Below are 14390 nucleotides of genomic sequence, written 5' to 3' on the forward strand. Positions count from 1 at the left end.
CCTCCCTGTGGTCTGAGGAATGTAATTAGCTCCTCCCTTCCAGAGGGGAGGGGTACCTATGTTCTCTATGACCTTTTTCTTCCAGGAGGGGAGGGTTCTGGTGGAATTTTCCAAAGTTCCTGAGCTGACCTCTTCACCTCTACCTCTGGACTTCTGAGATTACTGACCACACACCTAATTTAGGCAGTGTTGAACATAAAACCCAGGATATTATGCAAGTACTTTAACAATTGAACCACACCTCCAATCTCCATATGTTATTTCTAATCACATCCCATGATGACTGTTAATTATGTAACATAACTGCACACCCACAGAACATGGGTCTGAAGATTCTTGGAATCTTACCTAATGTCTTGACACTATAAGTCCTATCAAACTATGTCTCCTCATCAAACAGTAAAGTATCAAGTATCAGGTGGCCAACATACATGTGAGGGTGATCTTGAGTTCTTTAGAACTGACTGCGAAGAAAGAAGACAGATATTTTAGACAATGTGAACAGGTATGAAATGTTCTTCATAAATTCTCTAATTTATGAAATAAGCACATATTAAACTAAGTATTCATTACCGGTTGCTGTGCCAAAATACCTGGCCAAAGCCTCTTAAGGAAAGAAGGACTTATTACACTTCCCAAGTCAAGGGTGGAGTTCATCATGGTGGATATGGCTCAGGGTATTTATGGCCACCAGTCACATTACATCTGCAGTCAGGAAGCAGAGAGAGATATGAAATACTCAGCCCCACTTTCTCTTTCCAACACACTCCTGGTCCCCAGCCCATTTATAATTGTTTCCCACACTGAAGTCTTCCTATCTCAACCCTGTCTAGAAACTCTCTCACAGACATGTCCAAGCATTTGACTCCTAGGTGATTCAAGATACTGCAAAGCTGGCAGTAAAAAGTAATTGCTCAGTTACCAGGAATTGAGCAATGAGCTGAGCAGTATTGGTCTAAAAGTTGTACTTTGTCAGTCCTTGCTTCTAAAATATTTCTACTTATCTTCAAGCTTTGTAATATTAATTAAAATATAGCACCCATTCATGCTCTAAACCACACCACAGAAGCTCACTAGGAGAATACCTTTATAGGGTAGGAAAGTCAGAGAAGCGGGACACCGGGAAGAAGCAAGGATGGAGCCACCCATGCTGGACTTCCCAAGATAAAGATTTGTGTTTAGTTGCTTTAGTGATACCCAGGGAGTTGGCCTGTCATTGTGAAAAGGCAGCTGGTGCCAGGGTGGGGTCAAGCCAGCTAGCATCACTTTCCTTGGCTTTAGTATTCTCATTAGGCTCCTTAGGAGGCCACTTGTAAGTTCTGCATGGAATAAAAACCTTCGACCGAGCCTCGTCTCCCCGATCCTGGGAAACCTCTGGAGCTGTGATTTGCCTTGTTACTCTATAGAATACCCCTGCCTTTGAATCTCACCATTCTCTTTCACTACAGATCGAGGCTCCACAATTCTTCCAGCTGTTTTTTGAGCCCTTCCAATCCTATTCCGAATTACTGCTCACAAGCATCAAACTGGCAGGGCTGTATGCAGGTAGTAAGAACACAGAGGCGGGAGGCTATGATTCTCTTACCAGCAGGAAGAGTGGAAAGAATATTAGCTTTGGGGTCAAGTGGAGCTGAGTGATAACTGATTCTTCACAGCTTTGTGTAAGTTACACAGCTTCTAGGCAGATAACTTTTTTTTTTCTGAATTGTGATCAGCAATGATTAAAACAATGTATGGAAAAGTTTAGAGAGAGATAGCCCAGTGGTTAAGAGCACTTTCTTTTCTTGGAGAAGACCGGAGTTGGCCTAGGATCATTGCCGGAGCTCTCACAGCTCTTTACAATTCTAGTTCCAGGAGATCCAGGACTTACTTCTGGCCTTTATGGATTCACACACATCCACATAAGATGAAATCTTTAAAAAGACAAAACCAATATAAGGAGTAATTACCATTACCTGCTTAAGAAAATTGATAATGATGGAACACGATTCTTTGGAAAAGTGCTGCTTGGGAAAAAGGTCTGAGCGTCTATCTCTTTACCTTCAGAATCCACAAAGAAAGGCTCGGTTTGGTAGCAAAGCTTGTAGACCCAGGGCTGGGGAGTAGAAACTGGTAGAATCCTGGAATTCTCTGGCCAGCCATTCCATGCTTGCCTTCCCAGGATAAGGGGAAGGAGTGAGAATAAACCTGAAAATAAAAGTGTAAACATTAGTTCTAGAGTGATGACTTAGTGGTTATGGGTGCAGAGGGCTGACCTTCAGATCTCTGTACCCACATGGAGAAGCTCACCACAGCCTGGAACTCTGCCTTCAGAAGATTAGGGGAGCTTTTGTAGCTTTTCTGGGCTCCCGCACTCAGATGCACACATACTCACAGATATAAACACACACACACACACACACACACACACACACACACACACACACAAATATTAAACATGAATTAATGCTGATGTAGAGATATCTCAGCAGTTAAAAGAACCTTTGCTTTTACAGAGGAACTGAGTTCAATTCCCAGGAACCACAGGGCAGCACACAATCTTGGTTTACAATTCCAGTTCCAAGGTACTCAGTGTCCTCTTCTAACCTCTAAAGGCACTCACACGATACACATAAACAAAGCGGAGCAAACTATTCTTGCATATAAAATGAATTTTAAAAAGCTAAAAGTAATAAATCTTTTAGAAGTTCACCACCTCCCCCCCTTTCCCATAGTCATTGCAGTAAGGCATAGAAAGTAATTTTGTCATCTTAAAACTAAATGGTTAAAAAGTTCCATTTAATTAGAAATAAATTTCTTTTTTGTTTCTGTACCAAAGCCAGCTTCTTCTTCCCTGTGTCATTTGTATTATTCTCAGATATTCATGAGGAGTTTTATCTTGCCTTAATAAATTGAAAATCTGTTAAGACATGGTAATTGAACACCAGAAGCAACTGAGATAAAACTAGAAACAGGTGTCCTGAGATAAAAACTTTGGTAGTGTACTGAGAATTGTATTTTCTATGGTTTCCATGACAACAGTCTAGATTTCTAGGGGAGCCTTCATTAAATGATTGCTGTTCTTTCTTCATAAATATAACTGTGAGCTACTGATCGTCAAATAGCAGAGTTTTGTTTTCTACATTTTTCAGTCGAACCACTTTTCACTACCTTTCATGTAAGATGACTGAGTTTTAGTGAAAAGTAACTAAAAAAAGAGTGAATAGAATATATTTATGTGTTCCTCTTTTGGAGACAATTAGGAAATAAATATGTGGGCTGCTGTGATGGCAGAGTGGGTAAATGTGCCTTCTGCCAAGGCTTAAAACCTGAATGCAATACCTGAGACACGGGAGGTGGGAAGAGAGAGCCTGCATACTCACAACATCCCACAGAAATAAATGAATACATGTAATAAAAATTGAACCTGTGAGTACGGACATAACTCAGTGTTAGATCATATTAAGAACACACCCATCATATTCAAGGCATTGAATTCATCCTCGAAGCCAACACTGAAACACAGGAAACTCCTTATAATTTAGACGGCATGCAGTGCTTCATGTAGGATAAACATAATTTAGTAGTGCTCTTTCTGGCTATTAAAATAGGTATTCTAATTCTAAACTGTAGAAACATTTACTTTATGGTAGACTTTTGTGCTTTATGGGTTCATAGTATTTATTGGTGTTTTTGCATACCTGTGTTTAGTATGCATTTGCCCATTTCTATTCTACTTGTATAAACCATAAATTAAGAATCATAAGTTGTTAGATATTTTATTTACTAACTGTCACTTTTAATTTCATCTAAAAATACAGTTTTCACTCATAAATATTTTAAAATATTATGAGAACTTCATAATTTCCACTTTAACATCTATCATATATTTGTGTTGATGTTACTAGTATGTTTAATCTTTGCCCAAACAAATAGACATTACGTCCATTTTTAAAATCATTAGCCTTTTTATCAGCAGCTTACTAGTTCATTGTTATAGAATACATTTCCAGAAAGCAGATGACTAGGGCCAGGACTTAAAGATCCCTGTCCTCACTTGGACTTGTGGCTTGCTCGGCCTGCACTTCAGGAAGCCTGTTTTCCTAAGAGGCCCATCTGAGATAGTGTAGCAACAGGGATCAGACAACACAAATTGCCTATCTTCCTGAATAAAGCAAGAAAAGTCTAGGTTTCTAAGTATAAAATGAATTAATGGTAAACCAGGCTGGTGTATTTCCTCTGATCTCAAAGCAGGGATGGACTGTTACAAAAACGGAAATTATAGTGATTCCTTTTTGTTTTCTGTTTTTCATGCTTACACATGTTAGACGTGTGTGAGTACAGTTTTTCCTTTATATGTATGTAGGCATGCATGCTTGTAGATAGATGTGCATGTCTATGCTCCTGCAAATGAAGGCCTACAGTGGATGTTCGCAATCATCATCCATTGCTCTTCTTCCTTGTTTGTCAAGGATGGGTCTCTCAGGCAAATCCAGAGTCCAGGGAGATGGGGAGTCTTGTGAGGCAGTTTGCACTGGAATCCTCAGTCTCCACTGTCCAGGGCTGGGATTACAGTGGGCCACCAAACCCAACAGACATTTGCTAGGGTTTGTAGAAATCTGAAGTCTGATCCCGGAGCTTGTACAACAAGCCTTAGACTACAGAGCCATCTCCCCAGACCTCAAAATAAACAAAGTTTCAACAAAATAAATATCTTCACTATTAAAGTAAATAAGACAGAAAAAGCAACATTCAAGAAGTTATAGAACAGGAGGATACCCTCAAAGGTTATACTGCCAAAGTCTGACTAAATCAAAATTGTTGTCAAAATAAAGGATCAAAGGTCAGAGAAGATGGCACACAAAAACAAAATAAAAATGAAGAGATTTTTCAACTCTTCCCACACCAAAAGAAATACACAATAAGTGGGTTAGGGAGGTGGCTCAATGGCTCAAGTGTTTGCAACTTAAGTGGGAGAATCTAGATTTAGATCCCCAACATTTGGATAAAGCCAGACTATCTCTAACTTTGTGTAAGTTTTACTGCAGGCTAAGAGACAGAGGTAAGAGAAAATCTCCAGAGGCTTACAGGCTGGTTCCTCAGGGATATTCAGGGGCAACCAAAGTTCTCTGTCTGAAGCAAAATGGAAGGCGAAGACTGATATTCAAGGCTGTCTCTGACCTCCAAAGGTACATTGTGGTACACACACATACACACACACACACACGCACACATACACACACACACACACACACACTCACTTAAACAAAGAAATATGTGTTAAAAGTTGTCATAACTTTTAAAGAAGCTGGACTAGCAGCAAACGTCCAATCTTATGTTGCTGCTGACCTAACCTTCCTTCTGTGTTAACCAACGAGAGCAATGTCATGCAGAGTCCTGGAGGCTGCTGCTAGCTTTGTCAGTCAGTTCCCCCTTGCTGAGGATCCTTCCACTGTCCCTGCCACCCTTCTACCTGGGTACCAGTTCCTCCATGCTAGGTGGATACTACCTTTTCCTGTGTACTTAGCCTCTTGTCTGTATTTATGTGATCATCTTTTCTAACTACAATTGCTGAAAGACACCAACATCAAAGCTATAGAAGAGAGAGCTCCACCTCCCCTCCATATTTTCTATCTATATGACCGTGATGAGTACAGCTAGATTACAATGTCCTTCAGAAGAAGGGGAGGAAGAAGATAAGGGGATATTTATGAAGGCATTAACATAATCTGACAATGCTGAGAATTCAAGATTAGTGGAATAAACAAATAATAAATCAACAAAATAGAAGCAGGCATTAATTCACCAGCCTTATTTTTCAAGTATGCTAAGAGTGAAGTCCTCATTTCAACTCCTGCTGGAAGCCAGGCATGCTTACTCAGTGAGACATACTGAAGGTAGGAGTGAACATCCTACAGGGAGATGAGCTATACCTGATGCCTGAAGATCATAGTGTCTCCTGGGCCCAGGTGATTACAGGTGGGGTTAAGGATGACACTGTGCGAGAAAGAGAAGAGATATGCCTAGATATCATACTCTGAGTGGAGTAGGGCCATAAACAATTTTCTTAAACTAAATTTAATGTCTAAGAGGCCCAACTGATATTTCGTTGTGTAAGGATGTTTGCTGCCAAGCTTGATAGCTAGAGTTAGATCCCGGTACACGAATGATGTGTACATGCACATTTACATGCCTCCCTCACAAAATTTATGAAGATTTAAAAATATATATTATCAGTAATGACAGCTTCTTTTTAACAATGGGACAAAATCTGTGTGGTGGAGGCACTCGGGTCATACAGTAAGCACTCAACAGTTGCAGCTGGAATGGCTATGGTTTTTTCCTGCTCCTGTGTGCACAGACACACTCTTTATGGCCACTGGCTTGCTCTGAAGTTGGGTCGATGTCTCCTTTCTTCCTTCATAATCCTCAAAAATCATGTGTGTGTATGTGTGTGTGTGTGTGTGTGTGTGTGTGTGTGTGTGTGTGTTTGTGTGTTTAAACATGGAAACGTCTCTTTTCAGTCTTACTCCTGTGCCCAGTATTAGAAACATTTCTGTCACCATGCAATTGTTGGTCTCCTGGAAACATGGGACAGATTCTATTTCTGGTCAGGAGGTGGGGTCCAGAACTGGTCCTGGAATTAGAGGGAAAGCCTGTGCACTGTTTCCGGTAAGAGCCTAGTAGGACGCAAGGTAGACGCACAGCATGAGCTGGGTTTGTTTGAGGAAGCCTCAGTTAGCTGGCAATCAAGCAAAGCTGCTGGAGCAGAGACTGCATCCTTTCTTCCTCCCTCTGCAGATGACAGCAAAGCTCGGCTCAGCAGCACTGTCCCCTTGGTCATCCTGGGTAGCCTTCTGGATGACCAGCATTGGCACTCAGTTCTCCTGGAGCGTGTGGGCAAGCAGGCAAACTTCACTGTGGACATGAACACACAGCACTTCCGGACCAAGGGTGACACAGATTCCCTGGACATTGACTATGAGGTAAGTCAATCCTCCCCACAGTTTCCCAGGAATGGGAGGGAAGTCAGTAAGTAGAGTGTTTAAGCCCCTCTATCTGGGCTAAGCTACAAGGGAGGAGTCTCTCAGGAAGGTATGCACTGCTGTCTCTAAATGTCTTGGTCAAGCTTTGTTTCCCTGATAAGGTATCAAATGTATAAGTTAAAAATCAATAATTTGTTTTACTCTCTTTGGGTGTGTGTATGTATATGCATATGTATGTATGTATGTATGTATGTATGTATGTATCCTATTATCATTTTTGTTGCTTTGTCGAAAATTCTGGTAACAAGTGGTTTATTTGGCTTTTGTGATTCCTGATTAGTCCATCATTTCAGAGAACTCAAGACAAGAACTCAAATCCTAGCCAGTCACATTACATCCACAGTTAAGATAAAAGAAAATGAATGCATTTTTTTCTCCCTTGTTTATTCTCTAGTAGCTTTCTTCACCTTATGCAGTCCAGGGCACAGCCCATGTGATTGCAGAGACCACATTCAAAGTGAATCTCCCTACCTCAATCAGCAATCAAAACAATCTCCTACAGACCAGATTGAACTCAGTCTAAAAAAGACTCACTTAACTCCTCCCAGGTGATTCTAAGTTGTAACAAGTGGACATTTAAAGCTAACCATAGAAATGTACATGTGTCTTAAGTGTGTATATATATGTGGTATGTGTGTATGTGTGTGTGATTGCATGTGCAAACTTCCATAATATATTTATAACTTCCCAGTGTTATTGTTTCTTGGTTACATATGACCATTCATTCTTGAACAAAAAAATTTTAATTAGTTGAACTAATAAAAGATAAGTATCAAGAAAATCTCAGCATGGACTAGCAAGAGAGCTCACCCAAGCCTGATGACTTGAGTTCAGTTCCCCTGAGTTACATACTAGAAATCTAGTTTAAAAATTTCCAGGAGTCTTAGAATCTGTATTCTCAGCAGGTCTCATCTGAAGTTTTAACTAATAGGCTAGAACTTTTTTCCCATTTCTGTGGTGTTAGAGACTGAAGTCAGACCCATGGTGGAAGAGATCAGTGAAATCCATCAAACTACACTACAAAGAAGGGTACGGGACAGTGGAAAGAAGGATGAGTCTTTTGGGGTGGGGGAGTAAAAGGTGGAGACAGGACATTTTGCTCATAGAAAGAGGTACAAGATTTCCAGCAGGAGACGCTACTAAATCTTGAAAGAAGGATCCAGTTAGACTGATCAGAAGCTGTCTTAGTTAGGGTTTGACTGCTGTGAATAGACACCATGACCAAGGCAACACTTGTAAGGGCGACATTTGATTGGGGCTGGCTTACAGGTTCAGAGGTTCAGTCCATTATCATCAAGGCAGGAGCATGGCAGCATCCAGGGAGGCATAATGCAGAGGAGCTGAGAGTTCTCCATCTTTTTCTGAAGGTCACTAGGGGAAGACTGCCTTCCAGGCAGCTAGGAGGAAGGTCTTAAAGCACATACCCACAATGACACACCCACTCCAACAAGGCCACACCTCTTAATAGTGTCACTCACTGGGCCAAGAATATTTAAACCACCACTGAAAGTAAGATGTAGAATGTGTGTACCAGGAACCAAAGCAGAAAGGTCAAGCAGCAGAGTGGGCAGGATCTAAAACAGTAACAGTGCTATGCAGTTAAGTACAGGAGGACCAAAGATTAGATTTTCTGAAATTTTGAAAGCTTCTTAGTAGACCTGTCCCATTATTTAAACATAAACTGCGTAAAGGTGATTAAATAAGTTGAGCAGTAAATTAAATGAAACATTTTTTGAGAAAATAAATTTGCTAATTATTAATTATTTTGCTACATAATTATCTCTCATTTCTCTATTTACACACCCAGAATATTGATAACAGATTTGGCTGGGAAAAGTCTTAATTCCAAGATGATGATAAATGTTGAAAGTTCCAGGTTGGTCTCATTTTTTTATAGATGTCCCAGACCAGGAATCAGCAAAGCTTATATCTGATTCAAAGCCCATTTAGGTGCTGAAGATCAATTTTTGTGTTTGTGTTTATTATTTGTGTGTGTGTGTGTGTGTGTGTGTGTGTGTGTGTGTGTGTGTGTATCTGTTACTTGGTGTTGAACCTGTTCACATTCTAGGAGGTCATTCTATCAGTAAGCTACGCCCATAGTCCATTTTTATTTTTGAAATTAATTTCAATTTAAAATCATAATATTATTTTAAGACAGAATTTCATGTAGTCCAGGCTGGTTTTGAACTTTCTTAAACTACAAATCCCTCCTCTTTTACTTAAGTACTTGGATTACAGGTATGTACTCCACAATCCCCCTCCATGTGATATAAAAGATCAAACTTTACCAAGAAAACTGTATCATAGCCCTTATTTTTTAAAAATAAAGAAAATATATCATTCCCTTATCTGCCATGCCCTACTGATTATGTGAGGTTATAGGTATATCCTAACGAATAAGACTAATTTTTAGCATTCTTAAATGCTTAAAAATGAAAAAACAAAAGAAAGAAAATGTGACAGAGATTTTGATTGCAGATAAAATTTTAGAAAACTATATCTTAAAGGTTCAAAATCATCCTATAAAAAAATGCTCAGAAGTAGAGGCTCACAGCCATCCATTGGACTGAGCACAGGGTCCCCAATGATGGAGCCAGAGAAAGGACCCAAGGAACAGAAGGGCTTGCAGTCCCTTTGGACGAACAACAATATAAAGTAACTAGTACCCCTCAGAGCTCCCAGGGACTAAACCACCAACCAAAGAGTACACATGCTGGGATAAATGTCTCCAGCAGCATATGTATAGTAGAGGATGGCCTAGTCGGTCATCAACGGAAGGAGAGGCTCATGATCCTGTGTAGGTTCTATGCCCCAGTGTAAGGGAATGCCAGGGCCAGTAAGCAGGAGAAGGTGGGTTGGTGAGCAGGGGGAGGGGGAAAGGAATAGGGGTTTGGTTTTTTATTTTATTTTATTTTTATTTTTATTTTTTGGAGGGGAACCTGGGAAAGGAGATATTGTATGACATGTAAATAAAGAAAACATCTAATAAAAAAAAAGTTTAAAAGACAGGTTACACTTTGTTCCTGAGTATGCAAATATTTATATTTATATAAATCATATAATTTATATATTCATTATCATACATATATTATATGATTCATGCATAGGCCTTTCTATTCATTTGTTTTTCCATGACCCTTTTAATAAATTCACCAGATTTATTATGAAACAAATGCTTACCATGTTCCTATATAGCAAAGGTAAATACATTGTTTATCATTATTCAGTCATATGCAATGAATTCTTTAGTCAAAATAAGCTCATGAAGTTGAGATAGACAGAGTTATACTTATAAATACTTGTCCAATGTGTGTGTGTGTGTGTGTGTGTGTGTGTGTGTGTGTGTGTGTAACTGCTCCTCACTTAGGAAAGCAAAGTTCTAAACCATTAATGTCACTTGCATGGGACAATGAGAAGCAACACGTAGAAAGAAGTCAGAGGATGCAGAAGAGGCTCAGTAAGCACATATTGCTTTTACAGAGGAGGGATGTCTCACAACTGCCTGTGTCTCACGCTACAGGGGATCTGACACCTTCGCCTGGCTTCTTCAGACACATGCAGTCACATGCATAAATTCTACCCTCACAAATATGCAAATACACTATTTTTTAAATCAAAAAAAAAAGCCAAAATTAGCTGATGAAAAATATATAAGCCTTTATAAAGAATTTAAATTATGGTAAATAAAGGACACTGAAAAACAATTCACAGGGTAAATTGTAATTGTAAATATTTGTTTCAGGGTCTAGGCCAATTGCAACTACTAAAAATCCATTAAATAGAACCATCTTAGGCTACATCCAGACCTACCGAGTCAGCAATTCTGGGTGAGGGAATCAATTGCACATGATCAGAAGTCCTGCAGGCAATTTTTGATACCCTCTATTGTCTCTCATTGTGTGTCTATCTCTTGTCTCTCTCTGTGTCTGCCTCTCTCTCTATCTCTATCTCCCTCCTTCCCTCCTTCTCTCTTTCCCTCTCTCTTTCTCTGTCTCACCAAAAATTACATGTAGCTTCGTCTCATCCACGGCTGAAACAAATATGTGACTATGTGGGTAATTGTCAGTGTCTATAATCATCTGGAAGCAAGCCTTCAAGCAAACATATAAGGATTATCTAGAGTAGGTCAGCATGTTTGTAATGGTACTTTTAGTCAGGGTTTCCATTACTATGATAAAACACTGTGACCATAAGCAGTTTGTAGGGGAAAACATAAATTTAATTTACCTTATACTTCCAATTATCTGTCTATTATCCTGGGAAGTCAGGACTGGCACACAAGGCAGGAACCAGGTTCAGAGAGCATCAAGAGACCATGTTTACTGGCTTGTTCCAGCTTTCTTATGTCTCTCAGGTCTAGGGCCACCACCCCACAAGTGACATCACTTACTGTGAGATGGGATTTCCCACATCACCCATCAATCAAGGGAATACACTACAAGTTGCTCCACAAGCCAGTTTTGTAGGAAAATTTTGAATTAAGGATCACTCTACCCCAGTGACCATAGCTTATGTTAAGTTGACATAAAACCAGCCAGAGTATAGGGATTCTTAGGTTAATTGAGCTGGAAACCATCTCTGTGAATGTTACTATTCCATGGGTTGAGATACTATGTGGTACTGAAAGGAGAATGTGAGCTGAGCTCAAGCACCCATCACTTTCTTTCTGTTTTTTTGGTTGTGGGTGCCATGTGACTATTGACTACCTCATGCCCCTACTACTGAATTCCCTCCCATGACAGATTATACCCTTGAATGGTGAGAAGAAATAAATCCTTCCTCCTCAAGTTGCTTTATCAGGGTATTTTATGAGCAAAAGAAATTAACCTATAAATGATTGCTAGACAGTGACTAGGAAACATTTGAACACAATTTAAGATCCTAGTAGAATAGGAGGATAAAATTAAGGAGAAAGAAATAATGAAAAATTAGAAACAGTTTTTCTTTTTTCAGTCTTCATCATAAGCCTTAAGAAAGGTCTTTTCCTTTGATGCCAACTTCTGTTCAGTATCGTAGATAATATGTGTCATTCAGTAACTTCAAAAGATACACTGACATACTTTGACTCAAAGTGCAAAATACCAGGTAGGTATTTTTGAATTGCTGACTATAGAAAATCTTTGAGTACCCATGAATTTCCCATGACAACTTGTTTAATTGAGTGAGGAAACAAAAGAGATCACAGTAAAGTAGGTTTACTTCAAAGTGCAGCAACATCTTTAATGAAGGCAACACCCAACAAAGGGGCAAGAGACCCTGTAGAGACCATAACCAGTGGATAGGCATGGCTCCCAGTCGAGGGATGGGGCCACCCACCCACCTCAAAAATGTTAATCCACAGTTTCTCCTGTCAAAAGGAAATGCAGGGATAGAGAATGGAGCAGAGACTAAAGGAAAGGCCATCCAGAGACCCCAACTAGGGATCCATCCCATCTGCAGACACCAAACCCAGACATTATTGCTGATGCCAAGAACCTCTTGCTGACAGGAGCCTGGTATAGCTGTCTCCTGAGAGGCTCTGCTAGAACCTTACCAATACAGATGCAGATGTTCACAGCCAAACATTGGACTGAGTGTGGAGACTCCAATGGAGAAGTTAGGGCAAGGACTGTAGGAGCTATAGGAGTTTGCAACCTCATAGAAAGAACAACAATATCAACCAACCAGACCTCACAACCCAAAGGTCTCAGGGACTAAATCACCAACCAAAGAGTACACATGGGGGGACCTACGGTTCCAGCTGGTTATGTAGCAGAGGATGGCCTTAGTGGGCACCATCTTGTAGTATAGCATATTGGAATGCTCATAAAGAATTCAAAAGTATGGTGCACTTCACTGTCGACATATAATAAATATAGTATTTAAGACATCATTATATCATTCCAGTGAGATGTGGTTTCCCATACCCAAATTTATTTTCTAAAAATTTGTTCATAGTTGTAAAAGGAAATGTAACTGGCTATATGATAAAAACAAAAAGAAAGGAAAAGGAAAAGCGGTTGGTTACTCTCATAATAGTTATAGCACTGTTTCACTAGTGGGTGCATCTTGCCTGGTAAGTCATTACTGTAGATCACAGGATTCATGGCTGGCTCAACTACTGATAACCTCAGGTACTATGAAGGTTATTCAACCTGATGTTTATCATCCAAAGATCAAAGTGTGCATGCCCTCAGCAATGAATCTCACCATCAAGTTCTGGTGGACAACCAAGAACCATAGTGGAAGTTTATATCACTTTAGGGGATTTTGATAGGAAAATTGTCCATAGTGCAAAAGTGTTGATAATTAAAAAAATGATGGTCAGCCACATATTAGAGTAGCTCACCAGAGTGTCACAATGCCTTTGCATGTGTCCACACAGACAAAAGTTTGTCCTAGGGCTCATCTGAACTACGGCAGACATTTCATGGGATAAGACATGATGGTGGCCAGTGAAACAGTTGCTCTCTCCACTCAGGTCTGTAATATTGAGGCTTTCAGGGGACAGTTTTCTTATTTAGATTCTGGTGGTGACTGGGTTTTCATAACCCTCCTGTTAGAGATGACCTGCATCCATAAAGTCTAATACTCTGATGGTTCTTCCAAAAAGTTAATATCTCAGTTGACATGAAGGGCTTCTAACTCTCCCTGCTTGATTATGAGCTTAACAAATGAGGGAAGGTGCATGGGAAGCCATAGTTGTTTGGGCCTTTCCTCTTTTTGTGCAAATCAAATCTGGCTCAACTTAAAATTCACTCTTATCATAACAATTTAATAAATCTTATCTTGGTTATGATCTCACCTAGGGCAGAATTACTATGCAGAAACATGCAAAGCTATAATGTACTCACTGGAAGAAATGAAAGAATCCTGTGTGTTCTGATTTGCTAGCATCTCTCATCATCTCTCTCATATGTGTGTGAGAGTATATATAATGCATACATACATACATATATACATACATACATATGGACATACATGTAAGACATTCTCTGTGTAGTCCTGGCTGCCTTTAAAATTACTTTGTAGAGAAGGTTTGCTTCAAACTCACAAAGATCCACATGTGTGTGCCTCCTTAGTGCTGGCATTAGTGGTATACACCACCATGTCCAGCCATATTTGAGAGTCTCTTTAAAAATAAGCAAAGCAAGAAGCAAATCAAACCAGAGAATGCTATACTGGTATTGAAGAGTGGAATTAAACAGAAGGGAAATTTTACTTTTAAATATTTAACTTTAAGTAACTTTATAGCCAGGCGGTGGTGGTACACACCTTTAATCCCAGCACTTGGGAGGCAGAGGCAGGTGGATTTCTGAGTTTGAGGCCAGTCTATTCTACAGAGTGAGTTCCAGGACAGCCAGGGCTACACAGAGAAACCCTGTC

General features: G+C 39.8%; 1 protein-coding gene across 5 annotated transcripts in view; it reads left to right on the top strand.

Annotated features, from left to right (window-relative positions):
* The window catches only part of Cntnap5 (contactin associated protein family member 5), a 910241-nt gene that overhangs the window by 394918 nt on the left and 500933 nt on the right, over nucleotides 1-14390 (top strand). For all 5 annotated transcript variants that reach the window (XM_031380047.1, XM_031380056.1, XM_031380065.1 and 2 more), the window contains one exon: nucleotides 6781-6965. In XM_031380047.1, coding sequence (XP_031235907.1) covers nucleotides 6781-6965 — 185 coding nt within the window. The remainder of the gene's footprint in view (nucleotides 1-6780; nucleotides 6966-14390) is intronic.

This window comes from Mastomys coucha, unplaced genomic scaffold (assembly GCF_008632895.1).
Source record: "Mastomys coucha isolate ucsf_1 unplaced genomic scaffold, UCSF_Mcou_1 pScaffold1, whole genome shotgun sequence".
NCBI classification, from domain to species: Eukaryota; Metazoa; Chordata; class Mammalia; order Rodentia; family Muridae; genus Mastomys; species Mastomys coucha.